The following is a 26,931-nucleotide window of genomic DNA, read 5'->3' as shown; positions in this document are numbered from 1 at the left end:
AACTCCCCTCCAAGTCTCCGACCACTACCTTGTATCCTTTTCCCTCTCGCTCTCATCCAACACTTCCCACACTGCCCCTACTCGGATGGTATCGCGCCGTCCCAACCTTCGCTCTCTCTCCCCCGCTACTCTCTCCTCTTCCATCCTATCATCTCTTCCCTCTGCTCAAACCTTCTCCAACCTATCTCCTGATTCTGCCTCCTCAACCCTCCTCTCCTCCCTTTCTGCATCCTTTGACTCTCTATGTCCCCTATCCTCCAGGCCGGCTCGGTCCTCCCCTCCCGCTCCGTGGCTCGACGACTCATTGCGAGCTCACAGAACAGGGCTCCGGGCAGCCGAGCGGAAATGGAGGAAAACTCGCCTCCCTGCGGACCTGACATCCTTTCACTCCCTCCTCTCTACATTTTCCTCTTCTCTCTCTGCTGCTAAAGCCACTTTCTACCACTCTAAATTCCAAGCATCTGCCTCTAACCCTAGGAAGCTCTTTGCAACCTTCTCCTCCCTCCTGAATCCTCCTCCCCCTCCCCCTCCTCCCTCTCTGCAGATGACTTCGTCAACCATTTTGAAAAGAAGGTCGACGACATCCGATCCTCGTTTGCTAAGTCAAACGACACCGCTGGTTCTGCTCACACTGCCCTACCCTGTGCTCTGACCTCTTTCTCCCTCTCTCTCCAGATGAAATCTCGCGTCTTGTGACGGCCGGCCGCCCTACAACCTGCCCGCTTGACCCTATCCCCTCCTCTCTTCTCCAGACCATTTCCGGAGACCTCCTCCTTACCTCACCTCGCTCATCAACTCATCCCTGACCGCTGGCTACGTCCCTTCCGTCTTCAAGAGAGCGAGAGTTGCACCCCTTCTGAAAAAACCTACACTCGATCCCTCCGATGTCAACAACTACAGACCAGTATCCCTTCTTTCTTTTCTCTCCAAAACTCTTGAACGTGCCGTCCTTGGCCAGCTCTCCCGCTATCTCTCCCAGAATGACCTTCTTGATCCAAATCAGTCAGGTTTCAAGACTAGTCATTCAACTGAGACTGCTCTTCTCTGTATCACGGAGGCGCTCCGCACTGCTAAAGCTAACTCTCTCTCCTCTGCTCTCATCCTTCTAGACCTATCGGCTGCCTTCGATACTGTGAACCATCAGATCCTCCTCTCCACCCTCTCCGAGTTGGGCATCTCCGGCGCGGCCCACGCTTGGATTGCGTCCTACCTGACAGGTCGCTCCTACCAGGTGGCGTGGCGAGAATCCGTCTCCACACCACGTGCTCTCACCACTGGTGTCCCCCAGGGCTCTGTTCTAGGCCCTCTCCTATTCTCGCTATACACCAAGTCACTTGGCTCTGTCATAACCTCACATGGTCTCTCCTATCATTGCTATGCAGACGACACACAATTAATCTTCTCCTTTCCCCTTCTGATGACCAGGTGGCGAATCGAATCTCTGCATGTCTGGCAGACATATCCGTGTGGATGACGGATCACCACCTCAAGCTGAACCTCGGCAAGACGGAACTGCTCTTCCTCCCGGGAAGGACTGCCCGTTCCATGATCTCGCCATCACGGTTGACAACTCCATTGTGTCCTCCTCCCAGAGCGCTAAGAACCTTGGCGTGATCCTGGACAACACCCTGTCGTTCTCAACCAACATCAAGGCGGTGGCCCGTTCCTGTAGGTTCATGCTCTACAACATCCGCAGAGTACGACCCTGCCTCACACAGGAAGCGGCGCAGGTCCTAATCCAGGCACTTGTCATCTCCCGTCTGGATTACTGCAACTCGCTGTTGGCTGGGCTCCCTGCCTGTGCCATTAAACCCCTACAACTCATCCAGAACGCCGCAGCCCGTCTGGTGTTCAACCTTCCCAAGTTCTCTCACGTCACCCCGCTCCTCCGCTCCCTCCACTGGCTTCCAGTTGAAGCTCGCATCCGCTACAAGACCATGGTGCTTGCCTACGGAGCTGTGAGGGGAACGGCACCTCAGTACCTCCAGGCTCTGATCAGGCCCTACACCCAAACAAGGGCACTGCGTTCATCCACCTCTGGCCTGCTCGCCTCCCTACCACTGAGGAAGTACAGTTCCCGCTCAGCCCAGTCAAAACTGTTCGCTGCTCTGGCCCCCCAATGGTGGAACAAACTCCCTCACGACGCCAGGACAGCGGAGTCAATCACCACCTTCCGGAGACACCTGAAACCCCACCTCTTTAAGGAATACCTAGGATAGGATAAAGTAATCCCTCTCACCCCCTCCCCTGAAAAGATTTAGATGCACTACTGTTCCACTGGAGGTCATAAGGTGAATGCACCAATTTGTAAGTCGCTCTGGATAAGAGCGTCTGCTAAATGACTTAAATGTAAATGTAAATGAAGAAATGTGTGTTTTTTGCCAATTTTAACCGCACACTTGTTGTTTGTGTACATGGATTTTATAATGTCATATGTTTTACCCCCAACACCACTTTCCATCAGTTTGTATAGCAGACCCTCATGCCAGATTGAGTCGAAGGCTTTTTTGAAATCAACAAAGCATGAGAAGACTTTGCCTTTGTTTTGGTTTGTTTGGTTGTCAATTAGGGTGTGCAGGGTGAATACATGGTCTGTTGTACGGTAATTTGGTAAAAAGCCAATTTGACATTTGCTCAGTACATTGTTTTCATTGAGGAAATGTACGAGTCTGCTGTTAATAATAATGCAGAGGATTTTCCCAAGGTTACTGTTGACACATATTCCACGGTAGTTATTGGGGTCAAATTTGTCTCCACTTTTGTGGATTGGGGTGATCAGTCCTTGGTTCCAAATATTGGCGAAGATGCCAGAGCTAAGTATGATGTTAAAGAGTTTTAGTATAGCCAATTGGAATTTGTTGTCTGTATATTTGATCATTTCATTGAGGATACCATCGACACCACAGGCCTTTTTGGGTTGGAGGGTTTTTATTTAGTCCTGTAACTCATTCAATGTAAATTCTCTCTCTCTCTCTCTCTCTCTCTCTCTCTCTCTCTCTCTCTCTCTCTCTCTCTCTCTCTGTTCCTCACCAGCCTCTCTCTCTCTCTCTGTTCCTCACCAGCCTCTCTCTCTCTCTCTCTCTCTGTTCCTCACCAGCCTCTCTCTCTCTCTCTGTTCTTCACCAGTCTCTCTCTCTCTCTCTCTGTTCTTCACCAGTCTCTCTCTCTCTCTGTTCTTCACCAGTCTCTCTCTCTCTCTGTTCTTCACCAGTCTCTCTCTCTCTCTGCTCCTCGCCAGTCTCTCTCTCTTCCTCACCAGTCTCTCTCTGTTCTGCACCAGTCTCTCTCTCTCTCTCTGTTCCTCACCAGCCTCTCTCTCTCTCTCTCGCTCTCTGTTCCTCACCAGCCTCTCTCTCTCTCTCTCTCTCTCTCTCTCTCTCTCTCTCTGTTCCTCACCAGCCTCTCTCTCTCTCTCTCTGTTCCTCACCAGCCTCTCTCTCTCTCTCTCTGTTCCTCACCAACCTCTCTCTCTCTCTGTTCTTCACCAGTCTCTCTCTCTCTCTGTTCTTCACCAGTCTCTCTCTCTCTCTGTTCTTCACCAGTCTCTCTCTCTCTCTGTTCTTCACCAGTCTCTCTCTCTCTCTGTTCTTCACCAGTCTCTCTCTCTCTCTGCTCCTCGCCAGTCTCTCTCTCTTCCTCACCAGTCTCTCTCTGTTCTGCACCAGTCTCTCTCTCTCTCTCTGTTCCTCACCAGCCTCTCTCTCTCTCTCTCTCTCTCTCTCTCTCTCTGTTCCTCACCAGCCTCTCTCTCTCTCTCTCTCTCTCTCTCTCTCTTCTCTCTGTTCCTCACCAGCCTCTCTCTCTCTCTGTTCCTCACCAGCCTCTCTCTCTCTCTCTCTCTCTCTGTTCCTCACCAGCCTCTCTCTCTCTCTCTCTCTCTGTTCCTCACCAGCCTCTCTCTCTCTCTCTCTGTTCCTCACCAGTCTCTCTCTCTCTGCTCCTCGCCAGTCTCTCTCTGTTCCTCACCAGTCTCTCTCTGTTCTGCACCAGTCTCTCTCTCTCTGTTCTGCACCAGTCTCTCTCTCTCTCTGTTCTGCACCAGTCTCTCTCTCTCTCTGTTCTTCACCAGTCTCTCTCTCTCTCTGCTCCCCACCAGCCCCCCCTCTCTCTCTGTTCCTCACCAGCCTCTCTCTCTCTGTTCCTCACCAGCCCCTCTCTCTCTCTCTCTCTCTCTGTTCCTCACCACCCTCTCTCTCTCTCTCTCTCTCTCTCTCTCTCTCTCTCTGTTCCTCACCAGCCTCTCTCTCTCACTCTCTGTTCCTCACCAGTCTCTCTCTCTCTCTCTCTCTCTCTCTCTGTTCCTCACCAGCCTCTCTCTCTCACTCTCTGTTCCTCACCAGCCCCCCCTCCTCTCTCTCTCTGTTCCTCACCAGCATCTCTCTCTCTCTGTTCTTCACCAGCCTCTCTCTCTCTCTGTTCTTCACCAGCCTCTCTCTCTCTGTTCTTCACCAGCCTCTCTCTCTCTGTTCTTCACCAGCCTCTCTCTCTCTGTTCTTCACCAGCCTCTCTCTCTCTGTTCTTCACCAGCCTCTCTCTCTCTGTTCTTCACCAGCCTCTCTCTCTCTGTTCCTCACCAGCCTCTCTCTCTCCATCTCTGTTCCTCACCCGCCTCTCGCTCTCTCTCTCTCGCTCTCTCTCTGTTCCTCACCAGCCTCTCTCTCTCTCTCTCTCTCTCTCTGTTCCTCACCAGCCCCCCCCCTCTCTCTCTCTGTTCCTCACCAGCCTTTCTCTCTCTGTTCCTCACCAGCCTTTCTCTCTCTGTTCCTCACCAGCCTCTCTCTCTGTTCTTCACCAGCCTCTCTCTCTCTGTTCCTCACCAGTCTCTCCCTCTCTCTGTTCCTCACCAGCCTCTCTCTCTCTCTCTCTCTCCCTCTCTCTGTTCCTCACCAGCCTCTCTCTCTCTCTCTCTCTCCATCTCTGTTCCCCACCAGCCTCTCTCTCTCTCTCTCTCGCTCTCTCTCTGTTCCTCACCAGCCTCTCTCTCTGTTCCTCACCAGCCTCTCTCTCTCTCTGTTCCTCACCAGCCTCTCTCTCTCTCTCTCTGTTCCTCACCAGCCTCTCTCTCTCTCTCTGTTCCTCACCAGCCTCTCTCTCTCTCTCTCTGTTCCTCACCAGCCTTTCTCTCTCTGTTCCTCACCAGCCTTTCTCTCTCTGTTCCTCACCAGCCTCTCTCTCTCTGTTCCTCACCAGTCTCTCTCTCTCTCTCTGTGCCTCACCAGTCTCTCTCTCTCGCTCTCTCTCTGTTCCTCACCAGCCTCTCTCTCTCTCTCTCTCTCTGTTCCTCACCAGCCCCCCCCTCTCTCTCTGTTCCTCACCAGCCTCTCTCTCTCCATCTCTGTTCCCCACCAGCCTCTCTCTCTCTCTCTCTCTCTCTCTCTCTCTGTTCCTCACCAGCCTCTCTCTTTCTCTCTCCCTCTGTTCCTCACCAGCCTCTCTCTCTCTCTGTTCCTCACCAGTCTCTCTCTCTCTCTCTCTCTCTCTCTCTCTCTCTCTCTCTCTCTCTCTCTGTTCCTCACCAGCGCCTCTCTCTCTCTCTCTCTCTCTCTCTGTTCCTCACCAGCGCTCTCTCTCTCTCTCTCTGTTCCTCACCAGTCTCTCTCTCCCTCTCTCTGTTCCTCACCAGCCTCTCTCTCTCTCTCTCTCTCTCTCTCTGTTCCTCACCAGCCTCTCTCTTTCTCTCTCTCTCTGTTCCTCACCAGCCTCTCTCTCTCTTATCCATCTCTGTTCTCCACCAGCCTCTCTCTCTCTGTTCCTCACCAGCCTCTCTTCTCCATCTCTGTTCTCCACCAGCCTCTCTCTCTCTGTTCCTCACCAGCCCCCCCCCCTCTCTCTGTTCCTCACCAGCCTCTCTCTCTCTCTCTCTCTCTCTGTTCCTCACCAGCCTCTCTCTCTCACTCTCTCTCTGTTCCTCACCCGCCTCTCGCTCTCTTTCTCTCTCGCTCTCTCTCTGTTCCTCACCAGCTCTCTCTCTCTCTCTCTCTCTCTCTCTGTTCCTCACCAGCCCCCCCCCTCTCTCTCTGTTCCTCACCAGCATCTCTCTCTCTCTCTCTCTGTTCCTCACCAGCCTTTCTCTCTCTGTTCCTCACCAGCCTTTCTGTCACCAGCCTCTCTCTCTCTGTTCCTCACCAGCCTCTCTCTCTCTTGCTCTCTCTCTGTTCCTCACCAGCCTCTCTCTCTGTTCCTTACCAGCCTCTCTCTCTCTCTCTGTTCCTCACCAGCCTCTCTCTCTCTCTGTGTTCCTCACCAGCCTCTCTCTCTCTCTCTCTGTTCCTCACCAGCCTCTCCTCTCTCTCTGTTCCTCACCAGCCTTTCTCTCTCTGTTCCTCACCAGCCTCTCTCTCTCTGTTCCTCACCAGCCTCTCTCTCTCTGTTCCTCACCAGTCTCTCTCTCTCTCTGTTCCTCACCAGTCTCTCTCCCTCTCTCTGTTCCTCACCAGCCTCTCTCTCTTTCTCTCTCTGTTCCTCACCAGCCTCTCTCTCTCTGTTCCTCACCAGCCTCTCTCCCTCTCTCTGTTCCTCACCAGTCTCTCTCTCCCTCTCTCTGTTCCTCACCAGCCTCTCTCTCTCTCTCTCTCTCTGTTCCTCACCAGCCTCTCTCTCTCTCTCTGTGTTCCTCACCAGCCTCTCTCTCTCTCTCTGTGTTCCTCACCAGCCTCTCTCTCTCTCTCTCTGTTCCTCACCAGCCTCTCCTCTCTCTCTGTTCCTCACCAGCCTCTCCTCTCTCTCTGTTCCTCACCAGCCTTTCTCTCTCTGTTCCTCACCAGTCTCTCTCTCTCTCTCTCTGTTCCTCACCAGTCTCTCTCTCTCTCTCTGTTCCTCACCAGTCTCTCTCTCCCTCTCTCTGTTCCTCACCAGCCTCTCTCTCTCTCTCTCTCTCTGTCTCACCAGCCTCTCTTTCTCTCTCTCTCTCTCTCTCTCTCTGTTCCTCACCAGCCTTTCTCTCTCCATCTCGGTTCCCCACCAGCCTCTCTCTCTCTCTCTCTCTGTTCCTCACCAGCCTCTCTCTCTCTGTTCCTCACCAGCCCCCCCTCTCTATCTGTTCCTCACCAGCCTCTCTCTCTCCATCTCTGTTCCTCACCAGCCTCTCTCTCCATCTCTGTTCCTCACCAGCCTCTCTCTCTGTTCCTCACCAGCCTCTCTCTCTCTCTGTTCCTCACCAGTCTCTCTCTCTCTCTCTGTTCCTCACCAGCCTCTCTCTCTCTCTCTCTCTGTTCCTCACCAGCCTCTCTCTCTCTGTTCCTCACCAGCCTTTCTCGCTCTGTTCCTCACCAGCCTCTCTCTCTCTGTTCCTCACCAGCCTCTCTCTCTCTGTTCCTCACTAGTCTCTCTCTCTCGCTCTCTCTCTGTTCCTCACCAGCCTCTCTCTCTCTCTCTCTCTCTCTCTCTCTCTGTTCCTCACCAGCCCCCCCCTCTCTCTCTCTGTTCCTCACCAGCCTCTCTCTCTCTGTTCCTCACCAGCCTCTCTCTCTCTTGCTCTCTCTCTGTTCCTCACCAGCCTCTCTCTCTGTTCCTTACCAGCCTCTCTCTCTCTCTCTGTTCCTCACCAGCCTCTCTCTCTCTCTGTGTTCCTCACCAGCCTCTCTCTCTCTCTCTCTGTTCCTCACCAGCCTCTCCTCTCTCTCTGTTCCTCACCAGCCTTTCTCTCTCTGTTCCTCACCAGCCTCTCTCTCTCTGTTCCTCACCAGCCTCTCTCTCTCTGTTCCTCACCAGTCTCTCTCTCTCTCTGTTCCTCACCAGTCTCTCTCTCCCTCTCTCTGTTCCTCACCAGCCTCTCTCTCTTTCTCTCTCTGTTCCTCACCAGCCTCTCTCTCTCTGTTCCTCACCAGCCTCTCTCTCTCTGTTCCTCACCAGTCTCTCTCTCCCTCTCTCTGTTCCTCACCAGCCTCTCTCTCTCTCTCTCTCTCTGTTCCTCACCAGCCTCTCTCTCTCTCTCTGTGTTCCTCACCAGCCTCTCTCTCTCTCTCTCTGTTCCTCACCAGCCTCTCCTCTCTCTCTGTTCCTCACCAGCCTCTCCTCTCTCTCTGTTCCTCACCAGCCTTTCTCTCTCTGTTCCTCACCAGTCTCTCTCTCTCTCTCTCTGTTCCTCACCAGTCTCTCTCTCTCTCTCTGTTCCTCACCAGTCTCTCTCTCCCTCTCTCTGTTCCTCACCAGCCTCTCTCTCTCTCTCTCTCTCTGTCTCACCAGCCTCTCTTTCTCTCTCTCTCTCTCTCTCTCTCTGTTCCTCACCAGCCTCTCTCTCTCTGTTCCTCACCAGCCTTTCTCTCTCCATCTCGGTTCCCCACCAGCCTCTCTCTCTCTCTCTCTCTGTTCCTCACCAGCCTCTCTCTCTCTGTTCCTCACCAGCCCCCCCCCTCTCTATCTGTTCCTCACCAGCCTCTCTCTCTCCATCTCTGTTCCTCACCAGCCTCTCTCTCCATCTCTGTTCCTCACCAGCCTCTCTCTCTGTTCCTCACCAGCCTCTCTCTCTCTCTGTTCCTCACCAGTCTCTCTCTCTCTCTCTGTTCCTCACCAGCCTCTCTCTCTCTGTTCCTCACCAGCCTCTCTCTCTCTGTTCCTCACCAGCCTTTCTCTCTCTGTTCCTCACCAGCCTCTCTCTCTCTGTTCCTCACCAGCCTCTCTCTCTCTGTTCCTCACTAGTCTCTCTCTCTCGCTCTCTCTCTGTTCCTCACCAGCCTCTCTCTCTCTCTCTCTCTCTCTCTCTCTCTCTGTTCCTCACCAGCCACCCCCTCTCTCTCTCTGTTCCTCACCAGCCTCTCTCTCTCTGTTCCTCACCAGCCTCTCTCTCTCCATCTCTGTTCCTCACCAGTCTCTCTCTCTCTCTCTCTCTCTGTTCCTCACCAGCCCCCTCTCTCTCTCTCTCTGTTCCTCACCAGCCTCTCTCTCTCTCTCTGTTCCTCACCAGCCTCTCTCTCTCTCTCTGTTCCTCACCAGCCTCTCTCTCTCTGTTCCTCACCAGCCTCTCTCTCTCTGTTCCTCACCAGCCTCTCTCTCTATCTCTCTCTCTCTCTCTCTCTCTGTTCCTCACCAGCCCCCTCTCTCTCTCTCTCTGTTCCTCACCAGCCTCTCTCTCTCTCTCTGTTCCTCACCAGCCTCTCTCTCTCTCTCTGTTCCTCACCAGCCTCTCTCTCTCTGTTCCTCACCAGCCTCTCTCTCTATCTCTCTCTCTCTCTCTCTCTGTTCCTCACCAGCCTCTCTCTCTCCATCTCTGTTCCTCACCAGCCTCTCTCTCTCTCTCTCCATCTCTGTTCCTCACCAGCCTCTCTCTCTCTCTCTCTCTCTCTCTCTCTCTCTGTTCCTCACCAGCCTCTCTCTCTCTGTTCCTCACCAGCCTGTCTCTCTCCATCTCTGTTCCCCACCAGCCTCTCTCTCTCGCTCTCTCTCTGTTCCTCACCAGCCTCTCTCTCTCTGTTCCTCACCAGCCCCCCTCTCTCTCTCCGTTCCTCACCAGCCACTCTCTCTCTGTCCCTCACCAGCCTCTCTCTCTCCATCTCTGTTCCTCACCAGCCTCTCTCTCTCTCTCTCTCGCTCTCTCTCTGTTCCTCACCAGCCTCTCTCTCTCTCTCTCGCTCTCTCTCTGTTCCTCACCAGCCTCTCTCTCTGTTCCTCACCAGCCTCTCTCTCTCTCTCTGTTCCTCACCAGCCTCTCTCTCTCTCTCTGTTCCTCACCAGCCTCTCTCTCTCTCTCTGTTCCTCACCAGCCTCTCCTCTCTCTCTGTTCCTCACCAGCCTTTCTCTCTCTGTTCCTCACCAGCCTTTCTCTCTCTGTTCCTCACCAGCCTTTCTCTCTCTGTTCCTCACCAGCCTTTCTCTCTCTGTTCCTCACCAGCCTCTCTCTCTCTCTGTTCCTCACCAGTCTCTCTCTCTCGCTCTCTCTCTGTTCCTCACCCGCCTCTCGCTCTCTTTCTCTCTCGCTCTCTCTCTGTTCCTCACCAGTCTCTCTCTCCCTCTCTCTGTTCCTCACCAGCCTCTCTCTCTCTCTCTCTCTCTCTGTTCCTCACCAGCCTCTCTTTCTCTCTCTCTCTGTTCCTCACCAGCATCTCTCTCTCTGTTCCTCACCAGCCCCTCTCTCTCTCTCTCTCTCTCTCTCTCTGTTCCTCACCAGCCTCTCTCTCTCTGTTCCTCACCAGTCTCTCTCTCTCTCTCTCTCTCTCTCTCTCTGTTCCTCACCAGCCTCTCTCTTTCTCTCTCTCTGTTCCTCACCAGCCTCTCTCTCTCTCTGTTCCTCACCAGCCTCTCTCTCTCCATCTCTGTTCCCCACCAGCCTCTCTCTCGCTCTCTCTCTGTTCCTCACCAGCCTCTCTCTCTCTGTTCCTCACCAGCCCCCTCTCTCTCTGTTCCTCACCAGCCTCTCTCTCTCCATCTCTGTTCCTCACCAGCCTCTCTCTCTCTCTCTGTTCCTCACCAGCCCCCTCCCTCTCTCTCTGTTCCTCACCAGCCTCTCTCTCCATCTCTGTTCCTCACCAGCCTCTCTCATCATCTCTGTTCCTCACCAGCCTCTCTCTCTGTTCCTCACCAGCCTCTCTCTCTCTCTCTGTTCCTCACCAGCCTCTCTCTCTCTCTCTGTTCCCCACCAGCCTCTCTCTCTCTCTCTGTTCCTCACCAGCCTCTCTCTCTCTCTCTCTCTCGCTCTCTCTCTGTTCCTCACCAGCCTCTCTCTCTCTCTCTGTTCCTCACCAGCCTCTCTCTCTCTCTCTCTCTCTCGCTCTCTCTCTGTTCCTCACCAGCCTCTCCTCTCTCTCTGTTCCTCACCAGCCTCTCCTCTCTCTGTTCCTCACCAGCCTTTCTCTCTCTGTTCCTCACCAGCCTTTCTCTCTCTGTTCCTCACCAGCCTCTCTCTCTCTGTTCCTCACCAGTCTCTCTCTCTCGCTCTCTCTCTGTTCCTCACCCGCCTCTCGCTCTCTTTCTCTTTCGCTCTCTCTCTGTTCCTCACCAGCCTCTCTCTCTCTCTCTCTCTCTCTCTTCCTCACCAGCCTCTCTCTCTCTCTCTCTCTGTTCCTCACCAGCCCCCCCTCTCTCTCTCTGTTCCTCACCAGCATCTCTCTCTCTCTCTCTCTCTCTGTTCCTCACCAGCCTTTCTCTCTCTGTTCCTCACCAGCCTTTCTCTCTCCATCTCTGTTCCTCACCAGCCTCTCTCTCTCTCTGTTCCTCACCAGTCTCTCTCTCTCTCTCTCTCTGTTCCTCACCAGCCTCTCTCTCTCTGTTCCTCACCAGCCTCTCTCTCTCTCTGTTCCTCACCAGTCTCTCTCTCTCGCTCTCTCTCTGTTCCTCACCCGCCTCTCGCTCTCTTTCTCTCTCGCTCTCTCTCTGTTCCTCACCAGTCTCTCTCTCCCTCTCTCTGTTCCTCACCAGCCTCTCTCACTCTCTCTCTCTCTGTTCCTCACCAGCCTCTCTTTCTCTCTCTCTCTGTTCCTCACCAGCATCTCTCTCTCTGTTCCTCACCAGCCTCTCTCTCTCTCTCTCTGTTCCTCACCAGCCTCTCTCTCTCTGTTCCTCACCAGTCTCTCTCTCTCTCTCTCTCTCTCTCTCTCTGTTCCTCACCAGCCTCTCTCTTTCTCTCTCTCTGTTCCTCACCAGCCTCTCTCTCTCTCTCTGTTCCTCACCAGCCTCTCTCTCTCCATCTCTGTTCCCCACCAGCCTCTCTCTCTCGCTCTCTCTCTGTTCCTCACCAGCCTCTCTCTCTCTGTTCCTCACCAGCCCCCCTCTCTCTCTGTTCCTCACCAGCCCCCCTCTCTCTCTGTTCCTCACCAGCCTCTCTCTCTCCATCTCTGTTCCTCACCAGCCTCTCTCTCTCTCTCTGTTCCTCACCAGCCCCCTCCCTCTCTCTCTGTTCCTCACCAGCCTCTCTCTCTCCATCTCTGTTCCTCACCAGCCTCTCTCTCCATCTCTGTTCCTCACCAGCCTCTCTCTCTGTTCCTCACCAGCCTCTCTCTCTCTCTCTGTTCCTCACCAGCCTCTCTCTCTCTCTCTGTTCCTCACCAGCCTCTCTCTCTCTCTCTGTTCCCCACCAGCCTCTCTCTCTCTCTCTGTTCCTCACCAGCCTCTCTCTCTCTCTCTCTCGCTCTCTCTCTGTTCCTCACCAGCCTCTCTCTCTCTCTCTGTTCCTCACCAGCCTCTCTCTCTCTCTCTCTGTTCCTCACCAGCCTCTCCTCTCTCTCTGTTCCTCACCAGTCTCTCTCTCTCTCTCTCTCTCTCTCTGTTCCTCACCAGCCTCTCTCTCTCTGTTCCTCACCAGTCTCTCTCTCTCGCTCTCTCTCTGTTCCTCACCCGCCTCTCGCTCTCTTTCTCTCTCGCTCTCTCTCTGTTCCTCACCAGTCTCTCTCTCCCTCTCTCTGTTCCTCACCAGCCTCTCTCACACTCTCTCTCTCTGTTCCTCACCAGCCTCTCTTTCTCTCTCTCTCTGTTCCTCACCAGCATCTCTCTCTCTGTTCCTCACCAGCCTCTCTCTCTCTCTCTCTGTTCCTCACCAGCCTCTCTCTCTCTGTTCCTCACCAGTCTCTCTCTCTCTCTCTCTCTCTCTCTCTCTCTCTGTTCCTCACCATCCTCTCTCTCTCTCTCTCTCTGTTCCTCACCAGCCTCTCTCTCTCCATCTCTGTTCCCCACCAGCCCTCTCTCTCTCGCTCTCTCTCTGTTCCTCACCAGCCTCTCTCTCTCTGTTCCTCACCAGCCCCCCCTCTCTCTCTGTTCCTCACCAGCCCCCCTCTCTCTCTGTTCCTCACCAGCCTCTCTCTCTCCATCTCTGTTCCTCACCAGCTCTCTCTCTCTCTGTTCCTCACCAGCCCCCTCCCTCTCTCTCTGTTCCTCACCAGCCTCTCTCTCTCCATCTCTGTTCCTCACCAGCCTCTCTCTCCATCTCTGTTCCTCACCAGCCTCTCTCTCTGTTCCTCACCAGCCTCTCTCTCTCTCTCTGTTCCTCACCAGCCTCTCTCTCTGTTCCTCACCAGCCTCTCTCTCTCTCTCTGTTCCTCACCAGCCTCTCTCTCTCTCTCTGTTCCTCACCAGCCTCTCTCTCTCTCTCTGTTCCCCACCAGCCTCTCTCTCTCTCTCTGTTCCTCACCAGCCTCTCTCTCTCTCTCTCTCTCGCTCTCTCTCTCTGTTCCTCACCAGCCTCTCTCTCTCTCTCTGTTCCTCACCAGCCTCTCTCTCTCTCTCTCTGTTCCTCACCAGCCTCTCCTCTCTCTCTGTTCCTCACCAGCCTCTCCTCTCTCTCTGTTCCTCACCAGCCTCTCCTCTCTCTCTGTTCCTCACCAGCCTTTCTCTCTCTGTTCCTCACCAGCCTTTCTCTCTCTGTTCCTCACCAGCCTCTCTCTCTCTGTTCCTCACCAGTCTCTCTCTCTCGCTCTCTCTCTGTTCCTCACCCGCCTCTCGCTCTCTTTCTCTCTCGCTCTCTCTCTGTTCCTCACCAGCCTCTCTCTCTCTCTCTCTCTCTCTCTCTTCCTCACCAGCCTCTCTCTCTCTCTCTCTGTTCCTCACCAGCCCCCCCTCTCTCTCTCTGTTCCTCACCAGCATCTCTCTCTCTCTCTCTCTCTCTCTCTCTGTTCCTCACCAGCCTTTCTCTCTCTGTTCCTCACCAGCCTTTCTCTCTCCATCTCTGTTCCTCACCAGCCTCTCTCTCTCTCTGTTCCTCACCAGTCTCTCTCTCTCTCTCTCTCTCTCTCTGTTCCTCACCAGCCTCTCTCTCTCTGTTCCTCACCAGCCTGTCTCTCTCCATCTCTGTTCCCCACCAGCCTCTCTCTCTCGCTCTCTCTCTGTTCCTCACCAGCCTCTCTCTCTCTGTTCCTCACCAGCCCCCCTCTCTCTCTCCGTTCCTCACCAGCCACTCTCTCTCTGTCCCTCACCAGCCTCTCTCTCTCCATCTCTGTTCCTCACCAGCCTCTCTCTCTCTCTCTCTCGCTCTCTCTCTGTTCCTCACCAGCCTCTCTCTCTGTTCCTCACCAGCCTCTCTCTCTGTTCCTCACCAGCCTCTCTCTCTCTCTCTGTTCCTCACCAGCCTCTCTCTCTCTCTCTGTTCCTCACCAGCCTCTCTGTTCCTCACCAGCCTCTCCTCTCTCTCTGTTCCTCACCAGCCTTTCTCTCTCTGTTCCTCACCAGCCTTTCTCTCTCTGTTCCTCACCAGCCTTTCTCTCTCTGTTCCTCACCAGCCTTTCTCTCTCTGTTCCTCACCAGCCTTTCTCTCTCTGTTCCTCACCAGTCTCTCTCTCTCTCTCTCTCTCTCTCTCTCTCTCTCTCTGTTCCTCACCAGCCTCTCTCTCTCTCTCTCTGTTCCTCACCAGCCTCTCTCTTTCTCTCTCTCTGTTCCTCACCAGCCTCTCTCTCTCTCTGTTCCTCACCAGCCTCTCTCTCTCCATCTCTGTTCCCCACCAGCCTCTCTCTCTCGCTCTCTCTCTGTTCCTCACCAGCCTCTCTCTCTCTGTTCCTCACCAGCCCCCCCTCTCTCTCTGTTCCTCACCAGCCCCCCTCTCTCTCTGTTCCTCACCAGCCTCTCTCTCTCCATCTCTGTTCCCCACCAGCCTCTCTCTCTCGCTCTCTCTCTGTTCCTCACCAGCCTCTCTCTCTCTGTTCCTCACCAGCCCCCCCTCTCTCTCTGTTCCTCACCAGCTCTCTCTCTCTCCATCTCTGTTCCTCACCAGCCTCTCTCTCTCTCTGTTCCTCACCAGCCCCTCCCTCTCTCTCTGTTCCTCACCAGCCTCTCTCTCTCCATCTCTGTTCCTCACCAGCCTCTCTCTCCATCTCTGTTCCTCACCAGCCTCTCTCTCCATCTCTGTTCCTCACCAGCCTCTCTCTCTGTTCCTCACCAGCCTCTCTCTCTCTCTCTGTTCCTCACCAGCCTCTCTCTCTCTCTGTTCCTCACCAGCCTCTCTCTCTCTCTCTGTTCCCCACCAGCCTCTCTCTCTCTCTCTCTCTCTCTCGCTCTCTCTCTGTTCCTCACCAGCCTCTCTCTCTCTCTCTCTGTTCCTCACCAGCCTCTCCTCTCTCTCTGTTCCTCACCAGCCTCTCCTCTCTCTCTGTTCCTCACCAGCCTTTCTCTCTCTGTTCCTCACCAGCCTTTCTCTCTCTGTTCCTCACCAGCCTCTCTCTCTCTGTTCCTCACCAGTCTCTCTCTCTCGCTCTCTCTCTGTTCCTCACCCGCCTCTCGCTCTCTTTCTCTCTCGCTCTCTCTCTGTTCCTCACCAGCCTCTCTCTCTCTCTCTCTCTCTCTCTTCCTCACCAGCCTCTCTCTCTCTCTCTCTCTCTCTGTTCCTCACCAGCCCCCCCTCTCTCTCTCTGTTCCTCACCAGCATCTCTCTCTCTCTCTCTCTCTGTTCCTCACCAGCCTTTCTCTCTCTGTTCCTCACCAGCCTTTCTCTCTCTGTTCCTCACTAGCCTCTCTCTCTCTGTTCCTCACCAGTCTCTCTCTCTCTCTCTCTCTCTCTCTCTGTTCCTCACCAGCGCCTCTCTCTCTCTCCCTCTCTCTGTTCCTCACCAGTCTCTCTCTCTCTCTCTCTCTCTCTGTTCCTCACCAGCCTCTCTCTTTCTCTCTCTCTGTTCCTCACCAGCCTCTCTCTCTCTCTGTTCCTCACCAGCCTCTCTCTCTCCATCTCTGTTCCCCACCAGCCTCTCTCTCTCGCTCTCTCTCTGTTCCTAGCCAGCCCTCTCTCTCTCTGTTCCTCACCAGCCCCCCCTCTCTCTCTGTTCCTCACCAGCCCCCTCTCTCTCTCTGTTCCTCACCAGCCTCTCTCTCTCCATCTCTGTTCCTCACCAGCCTCTCTCTCTCTCTCTGTTCCTCACCAGCCCCCCCCTCTCTCTCTGTTCCTCACCAGCCTCTCTCTCTCCATCTCTGTTCCTCACCAGCCTCTCTCTCTGTTCCTCACCAGCCTCTCTCTCTCTCTCTGTTCCTCACCAGCCTCTCTCTCTCTCTCTGTTCCTCACCAGCCTCTCTCTCTCTCTCTCTCTCTCTCGCTCTCTCTCTGTTCCTCACCAGCCTCTCTCTCTCTCTCTGTTCCTCACCAGCCTCTCTCTCTCTCTCTCTGTTCCTCACCAGCCTCTCCTCTCTCTCTGTTCCTCACCAGCCTCTCCTCTCTCTCTGTTCCTCACCAGCCTTTCTCTCTCTGTTCCTCACCAGCCTTTCTCTCTCTGTTCCTCACCAGCCTCTCTCTCTCTGTTCCTCACCAGTCTCTCTCTCTCGCTCTCTCTCTGTTCCTCACCCGCCTCTCGCTCTCTTTCTCTCTCGCTCTCTCTCTGTTCCTCACCAGCCTCTCTCTCTCTCTCTCTCTGTTCCTCACCAGCCCCCCCTCTCTCTCTCTGTTCCTCACCAGCATCTCTCTCTCTTTCTCTCTCTCTCTGTTCCTCACCAGCCTTTCTCTCTCTGTTCCTCACCAGCCTTTCTCTCTCTGTTCCTCACTAGCCTCTCTCTCTCTGTTCCTCACCAGTCTCTCTCGCTCTCTCTCTCTGTTCCTCACCAGCGCCTCTCTCTCTCTCCCTCTCTCTGTTCCTCACCAGTCTCTCTCTCCCTCTCTCTGTTCCTCACCAGCCTCTCTCTCTCTCTCTATCTCTCTCTCTGTTCCTCACCAGCCTCTCTTTCTCTCTCGCTCTGTTCCTCACCAGCCTCTCTCTCTCTCTCTCTCTCTCTCTCTCTCTGTTCCTCACCAGCCTCTCTCTCTCTGTTCCTCACCAGCCTCTCTCTCTCTGTTCCTTACCAGTCTCTCTCTCTCTCTCTCTCTCTCTGTTCCTCACCAGCCTCTCTCTTTCTCTCTCTCTGTTCCTCACCAGCCTCTCTCTCTCTGTTCCTCACCAGCCTCTCTCTCTCCATCTCTGTTCCCCACCAGCCTCTCTCTCTCTCTCTCTCTCTCTCTCTCTCTCTCTCTCTCTCTCTGTTCCTCACCAGCCTCTCTCTCTCTGTTCCTCACCAGCCCCCCTCTCTCTCTGTTCCTCACCAGCCCCCCTCTCTCTCTGTTCCTCACCAGGCTCTCTCTCCATCTCTGTTCCTCACCAGGCTCTCTCTCCATCTCTGTTCCTCACCAGCCTCTCTCTCCATCTCTGTTCCTCACCAGCCTCTCTCTCTCTCTCTGTTCCTCACCAGCCTCTCTCTCTCTGTTCCCCACCAGCCTCTCTCTCTCTCTCTGTTCCTCACCAGCCTTTCTCTCTCTGTTCCTCACCAGCCTTTCTCTCTCTGTTCCTCACCAGCCTTTCTCTCTCTGTTCCTCACCAGCCTCTCTCTCTCTCTGTTCCTCACCAGCCTTTCTCTCTCTGTTCCTCACCAGCCTTTCTCTCTCTGTTCCTCACCAGCATCTCTCTCTCTGTTCCTCACCAGCCTCTCTCTCTCTCTCTCTCTCTCTCTCTGTTCCTCACCAGCCTCTCTCTCTCTGTTCCTCACCAGCCTCTCTCTCTCTGTTCCTCACCAGCCTCTCTCTCTCTGTTCCTCACCAGCCTCTCTCTCTCTGTTCCTCACCAGCCTCTCTCTCTCTCTCTGTTCCTCACCAGCCTCTCTCTCTCTGTTCCCCACCAGCCTCTCTCTCTCTCTCTGTTCCTCACCAGCCTCTCTCTCTCTCTCTGTTCCTCACCAGCCTTTCTCTCTCTGTTCCTCACCAGCCTTTCTCTCCCTGTTCCTCACCAGCCTTTCTCTCTCTGTTCCTCACCAGCCTTTCTCTCTCTGTTCCTCACCAGCCTTTCTCTCTCTGTTCCTCACCAGCATCTCTCTCTCTGTTCCTCACCAGCCTCTCTCTCTCTCTCTCTCTCTCTCTCTGTTCCTCACCAGCCTCTCTCTCTCTGTTCCTCACCAGCCTCTCTCTCTCTGTTCCTCACCAGCCTCTCTCTCTCTGTTCCTCACCAGCCTTTCTCTCTCTGTTCCTCACCAGTCTCTCTCTCTCTCTCTGTTCCTCACCAGTCTCTCTCTCTCTGTTCCTCACCAGTCTCTCTCTCTCTCTCTCTCTCTCTCTGTTCCTCACCAGTCTCTCTCTCTCTCTCTGTTCCTCACCAGTCTCTCTCTCTCTCTCTCTCTGTTCCTCACCAGCCTCTCTCTCTCTCTCTCTGTTCCTCACCAGCCTTTCTCTCTCTATTCCTCACCAGCCTCTCTCTCTCTGTTCCTCACCAGCCTCTCTCTCTCTCTGTTCCTCACCAGCCTCTCTCTCTCCATCTCTGTTCCTCACCAGCCTCTCTCTCGCTCTCTCTCTGTTCCTCACCAGCCTCTCTCTCTGTTCCTCACCAGCCCCCCCTCTCTCTCTGTTCCTCACCAGCCTCTCTCTCTCTCTCTGTTCCTCACCAGCCTCTCTCTCTCTCTCTGTTCCTCACCAGCCTCTCTCTCTCTCTCTCTGTTCCTCACCAGCCTCTCTCTCTCTCTCTGTTCCTCACCAGCCTTTCTCTCTCTGTTCCTCACCAGCCTCTCTCTCTCTGTTCCTCACCAGCCTCTCTCTCTCTGTTCCTTACCAGTCTCTCTCTCTCTCTGTTCCTCACCAGTCTCTCTCTCTCTCACTCTCTCTCTGTTCCTCACCAGCCTTTCTCTCTCTGTTCCTCACCAGCATCTCTCTCTCTGTTCCTCACCAGCCTCTCTCTCTCTCTCTCTCTCTCTCTGTTCCTCACCAGCCTCTCTCTCTCTGTTCCTCACCAGCCTCTCTCTCTCTGTTCCTCACCAGCCTCTCTCTCTCTGTTCCTCACCAGCCTCTCTCTCTCTCTCTGTTCCTCACCAGCCTCTCTCTCTCTCTCTGTTCCTCACCAGCCTCTCTCTCTCTCTCTGTTCCTCACCAGCCTCTCTCTCTCTCTCTGTTCCTCACCAGCCTTTCTCTCTCTGTTCCTCACCAGGCTTTCTCTCCCTGTTCCTCACCAGCCTTTCTCTCTCTGTTCCTCACCAGCCTTTCTCTCTCTGTTCCTCACCAGCCTTTCTCTCTCTGTTCCTCACCAGCATCTCTCTCTCTGTTCCTCACCAGCCTCTCTCTCTCTCTCTCTCTCTCTCTCTGTTCCTCACCAGCCTCTCTCTCTCTGTTCCTCACCAGCCTCTCTCTCTCTGTTCCTCACCAGCCTCTCTCTCTCTGTTCCTCACCAGCCTTTCTCTCTCTGTTCCTCACCAGTCTCTCTCTCTCTCTCTGTTCCTCACCAGTCTCTCTCTCTCTCTCTGTTCCTCACCAGTCTCTCTCTCTCTCTCTCTCTCTCTCTGTTCCTCACCAGTCTCTCTCTCTCTCTCTCTCTGTTCCTCACCAGTCTCTCTCTCTCTCGCTCTCTCGCTGTTCCTCAGCAGTCTCTCTCTCTCTCTCTCTCTCTCTCTCTCTGTTCCTCACCAGTCTCTCTCTCTCTCTCCCTCTCTGTTCCTCACCAGTCTCTGTGAATAGCAGCTGGCATCACTTAGATCCTGAACTCCTGCTGCTACACCAGAGCCTTTCAGGACACACCTTCAGACTCCCTGCCCTCTCTCTCTCCCTCTCTCCAAGCCTTTATGTAACCATGACAAAATGCAGCCATGGACAGACAGGATTGAACTGTTATATTAGTATTAGGTTGGCATTTACCTCCTTGAGGGTGCCTGCTTGCAACTTGTATGGTTGTAAAATTGGTTCCACTTTCACTAAGTAATTCAAATAGCTTATGCCAGTGTATTTGGAAATGGATGATGTGTAATTAACACACACACACACACACACTGTTTAGTTCTGTTGTGTTGGTTGTCAAGTGAGACTCATTATCAGCCCGTCACACACTGTGTTCTTCCTGCATCAAATAGCTGGGAGTTAACCTGTTGCGACGAGCAATCCCGTATCCGGGATCCTATTTATAGCCTCAAGCTCATTACCATAACGCAACGTTAACTATTCATGAAAATCGCATCACAGCACTTACAAAGCAGTTTACATCTCATCAGGTTCCCTACTATACCTTCATCAGTCGCCTCATCTTGTCTCTTCTACTGCACATTAACCGCCATTTTGGGTCCATTCAGGTTTACCTGTATCACCCTCTCTTTAAAAGGTGACCACCATGTTGTGTCTGTGCTGACCGGTCTCTCTCTCCCTGCAGGTGAGCACCAGCCCCCGCTGAGCAGCGACTCGGACACCTCCCTTATCTTGGCTGTGGAGGTGGGTCTGTCCGACATGGAGCTCTCCCTCGGGCACGACCGTGATGAGGTCAAGTCCTGAGCCAATCAGAGCCAAGTAGGAAGGAAGCTCCCGGGGTCGACTTGGAGATGAGAAACGGGACCGAAGGGGCAGCGCCTGGCCCCCTGATGGGAGGTAGTGGCTCCAAATAAATAAGAGACAAGCAAGCAATAGAACCCATAGCAGTGCAACACACCTATCTGTCCCCACTGCCTCATCTACAGGGTCCTCCTGTCCTGCCTCCCTTTTCTGACTGCTGTCACGTTCAGTCGCCATGGAAACCAGGCAGCCAATCACAGCTCTTGTCATTAGCCTCTGGACTGGGGGTATAGTTTAGCACCTCTGTTAGTTGTCTCCATGTCACCATCACTTTATTGACTCTTTGGACATGTGACATTTTGATTTCTTTCTACGAGATCATCACTGCCAACGTATCCCAGAATGAAACACGGAAATCTTTACACCTCGTTATAGGAATGTCTATTTATACTGTATATGGTCAATATAAGTCTCCTGCAGCATGGGCTTTGAGTGTCGAAAACAGTTAGTGCGTGTTCTGAGTGACCAGCATTTACTTGTGGTAAACTTGAAGCTGATGTTTTTTCACCATCTCTGCTTGAAATAATTTCCATAACATTCAACGCTGTTGGTATTGTAGCATTTATACTATGCACATGTTGTCAAGCATTTCTGAATATCCAATTGTTAAATTGCATCCTTCTCCTTAATTTAGGGGTCTTTAGGACTATTGTTTATTTCCACTTCTGAAGTACTGTACACCATGTGTTGTGGGGACCAACTACGAGTTTGTTTTACCACACCAGTTGACAATCACAGCCCACGGTAATGGAGATTTGCAGTGATGACGTCAGCTACAGCCCCGTTTCAAACTGCTACAGCTTTATTAGCACCGCCAGTAACACAGCACAGGAGGCGATAGTAGTGGCTGTTTGTTCCGTTTTAATGTCATGTCATCTCCCAGTCGAGCCACCCAATAGCATGTGGTGAAATCTTCTGTTACCTAACATAACGTGTGTCTGCAGTGATGTGCATTTGCTCTGTGCCAAGTTCTTGCAGTTTTAGTTTTTTGTATTGATGTTGCTTCTGTTTCTAGAAGCCAAAGCAAGATTGCATTGTGGGTGTTGTTGAGTTCACCCATTGGTTGGATAGTGAAAAACACATCGAAGTTGTCTGTTGATAAAAGTAAATGACATTTGACTATATCTGAACTCGGTGTATTAGATAGCCCCTAGTCTGAGACATCCCAGACCTAGGGCAACCGCACTAGTATGCTGGAACATTGGTACATTGTGGGAAGCAACTGGTCCATCTAGAGAGACTAGATAGCCCCTTGGTGAAGGAATACCATGCATTGGTTGTGGCTTTGGTTGACTGTGAATTCATTATGAAAGAGTTGACTAAACCCTGTTGCAGATAGTTTGTACCTCCTTAGTCATTTCTTCTGAGGATAAAATGTTTTCTTTTTTTCCTATGATGAATTTCAAAATGGCAGTGTTCTTTGTACATTCGTCGTGTAGGGAAACGAAAGTCTGACGAACAGCATTTATTTTAGTATGAAAATAAGTTTATTTTTGTAAGAAAAAGAAAATGGAGGTAAATGTTTACAGTCCAGGGGAAATGGAGTAGAGAGAATATTTGCCTGGTTTCAAGAGCTCACTGGTAATGCTAATGCATTTTGAATGACATGTATTAATTCATGGTTTATGTCCTTCCTCCCCCGATTTTGATTACTGCTCTGTAATTGATTCAAAGGCCATTTTTTATTTGAGTTTGATTCCTGTCTCTTTTGGGGTCCCCTCAAGGTTCTCAGCACATTAATTTATTTACAAATGTGTACTTTCATCCTTAACATATGATCATCTTATATTGCTTTAGTATGCAATTTAGATTTGATTTTCAGGCTAAAATCTGTATGAAATGGCACAAGGCCACTGTTGTCATCGAGTATCTACTGCGTTTCTCTTCCTTACTATGTGTTCGTTCATTTAGTCATTGGTTCCTTTAGGCCGCCAACCAATCAACTCCCAGTTATGTAAGAAGTTCATATTACCCATATCCCCCCTGTCCTTGTCAATCAGAGAAGGATTACAGAATCTATGGGAGAATGTTGAAATCTCCCACGTTTATGCATTAGGTACATCTGTATGCCCTCCTAGTGTGTCAGACTCCTTACATTTAGCTTTGTTTTGCAGTATCAGTTTGTGAAATACACTAAATCTGTGTGATTAATATTGTATAAGCGTCATAAATGTATATTTAATCAATCGATTTGAATGGAGACTGAAGAGTGATGCATTGAACATGGCTCAGTTAAAAGCATATTCTTCCCACTTTTTGCATTCCGATTCTCTACACTTCTCACTAAGTGTGCACACTTAAAGTAATGGATTTTATAATGGTGGTAACGCCCTCCAGCCAATGTTTACACCAATCCAGTGCTTCTAAATCAGTGATGGGAACTGCACGGTATAGGAGGATGGGGATTGAGTCATGGAGGAGTTAAGTGCTCCACCATAAGTCATGGCATCCTTGGCCAGAATACTAGAGACCCATTAAAATATGGTATGGTAGTCTCATCTAGCCTCTCCACACACAGCTGTACAGTTGTTACTACGGGCTGAGGGCCCTAGAAACAACTAACAGCATTTGATTTTCCTCTGGGGGTTGGTTTCACACACACACCACACCACACAGTTTCCATGTGCCCATTTGTTTGTATTGCACAGGGGGACAAGATAAGAGGAAGCAATTAAGCTCGGGGGGCATTTTGTACCAGAGGAGGGTTTTGATAGATGCTGATTGTACTGTGTGTGTGTGTGTGTGCATGCGTGTCTGACATCTTTACTTGTGTGAAGCCAGAACATTTAAAAGCCTTTAATTGCTTCCTGTTTCATGTCAGGGGTCGTGTTTAATTGACTTAACTTCCTGAAAGGTCATTCTCTCATTCTCAAACTTCTTAAGTCCACTTATTCCAACAACTCTTTTTTTTAATGACCATGAAGAAGCAATGGCCTTGATTTGAACGTAATTTGAATGAATATCTGTGATATTCGTAATGAACACTTATAGAAACCGGGGTGTTCTTCCAAATATAAAGTTATGAATGCACATATTATAGTCTTATAGTAGGTTATAGTTTACCCCAATGATGGTATAATTATGTCAGGTATACATAAAATTACATAATAGAAACTCCTAATTTAAATATAGCTTTTAGTTATCTTTCTTTAACTGGTTGTGTACCAGTTGTGTACTACCTAGAATGCATTTTTTCACATGAAGGAGAATTCTGTATACTACAACGAAATGGCACAAAACATATTTTGAATACGGTTGACCTTAAATGCGGTTGACAGTTGACACAACCATGTTTTTAAGAGAGAGGGCTACAATATTGGAAATGGCACATGACAATTGTCACTGTATGTGTGCTGTTTAAGAGTCTGTGTTCTTTTATCTAGACTTGTATACCAGCTGAGGATTTGGGGAATGTTACGAAAATGTTGTATGCTATATCTAGCAGAACTCTACAGTATCGCTATTTTGTTATATAGAGGAATATGTAAATATTTTTGGCAGTGTTAATGATATACAGTACAGTTCTATAGTACAATGTTGCACGTGTGTGAGTCAATGATTGTGAGGTACAATACATTTTATTGCAAGTTTTTCTAACTGTGGTGAAGCTGTCTGGTTTCTATTTCGTTATTGTCAATCATGTTTATGTCAACCCTCTCTGATACTGTTAGGGTGAGCCAATGCTATTGAGAGGATTTATTCTGACACGATTCATTGGCCAATATGTAAATGCGAGAAATCGGTGATGAGAAAGTCAAGAGACTCAAAAGCTCAAGCCAAGAGTGGGACAGACGTCTTTCCAGAAGGCCATTGGTTTTTATTGTCGGAGGAATCGGCAAATATTCAAGCAGTGAAGTCATGATGTTCTAGCGGGGGAGAGATGTCTCGCTCTCCAACGCCACCCACCCTCAGCCCAACGAAAATGACACGTACTCCGTGACAAGCCGACAGATGTGCTGCTAGGGTTGGGGTTTGGGAGAGAGGGATGAGAGAGAGAGAAAGAGGTAGTATGACAAATTGGATTTGTTGGAAAAGAGGGAGAAAGGGTTCTTTATAGAAAGAAACTTAGAAAGATGGAAGAGGACTGGCCACCCCTCGGAGCCTGGTTCCTCTCTACGTTTCTTCCTCTGTTCCTGCCTTTTCTGGTGAGTTTTTCCTAGCCACTGTGCTTCTACATCTGCCTTGCTTGCTCTTTGGGGTTTTAGGCTTAGTGTCTGTACAGGCACTTTGTGACAACTGTTGATGTAAAAAGGACTTCATAAAACAAATTGGAATTTGATTGATTGAGATAGAGAAAGAGAGTCCTCAATCAAGAAATTGGGTTTGAGAAAATACAAGCTAGGAGAAAAATTAAGGCAGAGAGGGGTGGAGGGAGAGACAGAAGAGTGAAAGAATGAGCAAAACAGCCAATTTCACACAGAGACAGAGGATAGAAAAACAGAGTGACAGTTGGAAAGCGGGGAGAGGTGAGAGCGAGTGTAACAGTATAACTTTAGACCATCCCCTCGCCCATACCCGGGCTCGAACCAGGGACCCTCTGCACACATCAACAACAGTCACCCACGAAGCATCGTTACCCATCGCTCCACAAAAGCCGCGGCCCTTGCAGAGCAAGGGGAACCACTACTTCAAGGTCTCAGAGCAAGTGACGTCACTGATTGAAATGCTATTTAATGCGCACCACCGCTAACTAGCTAGCCGTTTCACATCCGTTACACGAGGAGAGAGAGGAGCAAAACAAACTGCCCAGTTTCGAGACTCACACATCCACACAGCACAGGCTGAGATGACAGTTTGCTCACTCAGCACCAGAGGGACAGGTGGCATCCCAAATAGCACCCTATTCCCTACATAGTGTGCTACCTTTGAACAGAACCCTATGGGCCATGGTGCACTATACAGGGAATAGGCTGCCATTTGGAATGTAGAGAAACTGAAACCCTCATTTCCAATATATAATGTCTCTTCATGGTCTCTGATTTGAAGCGATTACTAAACGCTCTAATATCTTAGTTCATCTGTATTAACGGCGAGAGGGAAATAGAGGAAAGGCGAGTAGGCAACACACCAGCACTACTGAAGAGGTTTATATTGGTCTTTAAAATGTTGATGGAACGTTGCTATAACATTTCTGTTTATCTGTATCCGAGAAGAGAGGAAAATAGAGGAAAGGCAGGCAACCCACCTAGAGCAACTGACCTAGAGGTCAATATTGGTCTTCAAGGCATTGATAGAATAATCTCTTGGTCGCTCGAAACAGGGTTGAGGGGGTTGTGTGGGTGATTGTGATTTTGATACATGCTTAAGTGAATTGTGAAGGCCAGTGGTAGGCGGCTCAAATCATAGGAGCCAATCGTATGTCGGAAAGATAGGAAAAGGCCCCCTGGACATTTGTAATGAGAAGTTAATCAGCACAGAATTAAGTACAACATAACCAATTTTCTTCTAAAATGACATACCCAAATCTAAGTCGCTCTGGATAAGAGCGTCTGCTAAATGACTTAAATGTAAATGTAAATGAAGCAAGGATATGCATATTCTTGGTACCATTTGAAAGGAAACACTTTGAACTTTGTGGAAATGTGAAAGGAATGTAGGAGAATATAACAGAATAGATCTGGTAAAAGATAATACAAAGGGGAAAAAAAACATTGATTTACTGCCAAAATCATCTTTGAAATGCAAGAGAAAGGCCATCATGTATTATTCCAGCCAAGGTGCAATTTCGATTTTGTCCACAAGTTGGCAGCAGTGCATGTGCAACGTGTTAGACTGATCCAATAAACCATCGCAATTTTGTTAAAAATGTTGTATCAAGACTGCCAAGCATGTCAATGTTGTCAATACTGTCAGTAGCATTAGCAACTACACAGGTTATTTGGTCCGGAACAAAAGCCTGCACACCCAGTAGCTCATCCAAGATTTGATGGTTGGATATCTTGGACTAGGAGATTCCTGACTCCAGCACTCTTATAATAACCACAGAGATGCATATGTCATTTTAGAAGAAAATTGGAAAAAAGTGGTGTATCCTTAAGCGATAGACTTAAGTTCCAAGGGCCTTGCTGATCCATTGTGTTATAATGGCGAGATCTTGTTTTGCACCACTGCAGTTAGCCTATGTTGTCCTGGATACAGTGAAACATTCACTCATTCCTGGCTGCAGAACAGGGGTTAGTGCCTCCATCATACATTCCCCTGTATAGTTCTTACGCAGATACTGTTCCACCATCAGCCATCAATGTTTCTGTCCCCCTATCAGATAATATTGAGGTACAAAATGGGGTTGGGGGGAGGGTACAGAGAACTACTGGTGTAAAACATTGACATCAGAGGAGGTGTTGTGGAATTCTGTAATCAATGTTCATAAATGTAAATTATCTTTATAGGTCTGCAACCCAGAGTGTGTAAAGTTCTGGTTTAAATGAAACAGAATTCCCAACTCACAATTAGTCAAATCCAATTTTATTCGCGAGAGCTCTCCCGTGCATATACAAAGATGTTCCTTTTATAACATTCTCTTATTAACCTACGCACATACATACACACTAACAGGAGGTTAGCTATCCTATCTACTTCTCTTCAGTTGATCACTACCCAACTGACAGTTCCATTCCCCAGTTCCAAACCGGGAGGGGTCCTCTCTGTCCTATCTCCCCAGAGTTCTAGTCAGGTCGGTTCCTATCCTATCTACTTCTCTTCAGTTGATCACTACCCAACTGACAGTTCCAAACCGGGAGGGGTCCTCTCTGTCCTATCTCCCCAGAGTTCTAGTCAG

At 50.9% G+C, this 26,931-nt stretch overlaps 1 protein-coding gene across 1 annotated transcript in view; it reads left to right on the top strand.

The window, feature by feature from the left end:
* Positions 1-23,745, top strand: part of LOC115122585 (RING finger protein 150-like) — a 46,903-nt gene extending 23,158 nt beyond the window's left edge. Inside the window, exon 7 of the mRNA XM_065024941.1 lies at positions 19,978-23,745. Coding sequence (XP_064881013.1) covers positions 19,978-20,096 — 119 coding nt within the window. The 3' untranslated portion in view covers positions 20,097-23,745. The remainder of the gene's footprint in view (positions 1-19,977) is intronic.
* Positions 23,746-26,931: the final 3,186 nt, after the last annotated feature.

Source organism: Oncorhynchus nerka, linkage group LG11, assembly GCF_034236695.1.
Source record: "Oncorhynchus nerka isolate Pitt River linkage group LG11, Oner_Uvic_2.0, whole genome shotgun sequence".
NCBI classification, from domain to species: Eukaryota; Metazoa; Chordata; class Actinopteri; order Salmoniformes; family Salmonidae; genus Oncorhynchus; species Oncorhynchus nerka.
Note: the sequence above shows the minus strand (reverse complement) of the source record. Positions and strands in the feature narration are given on the sequence as shown.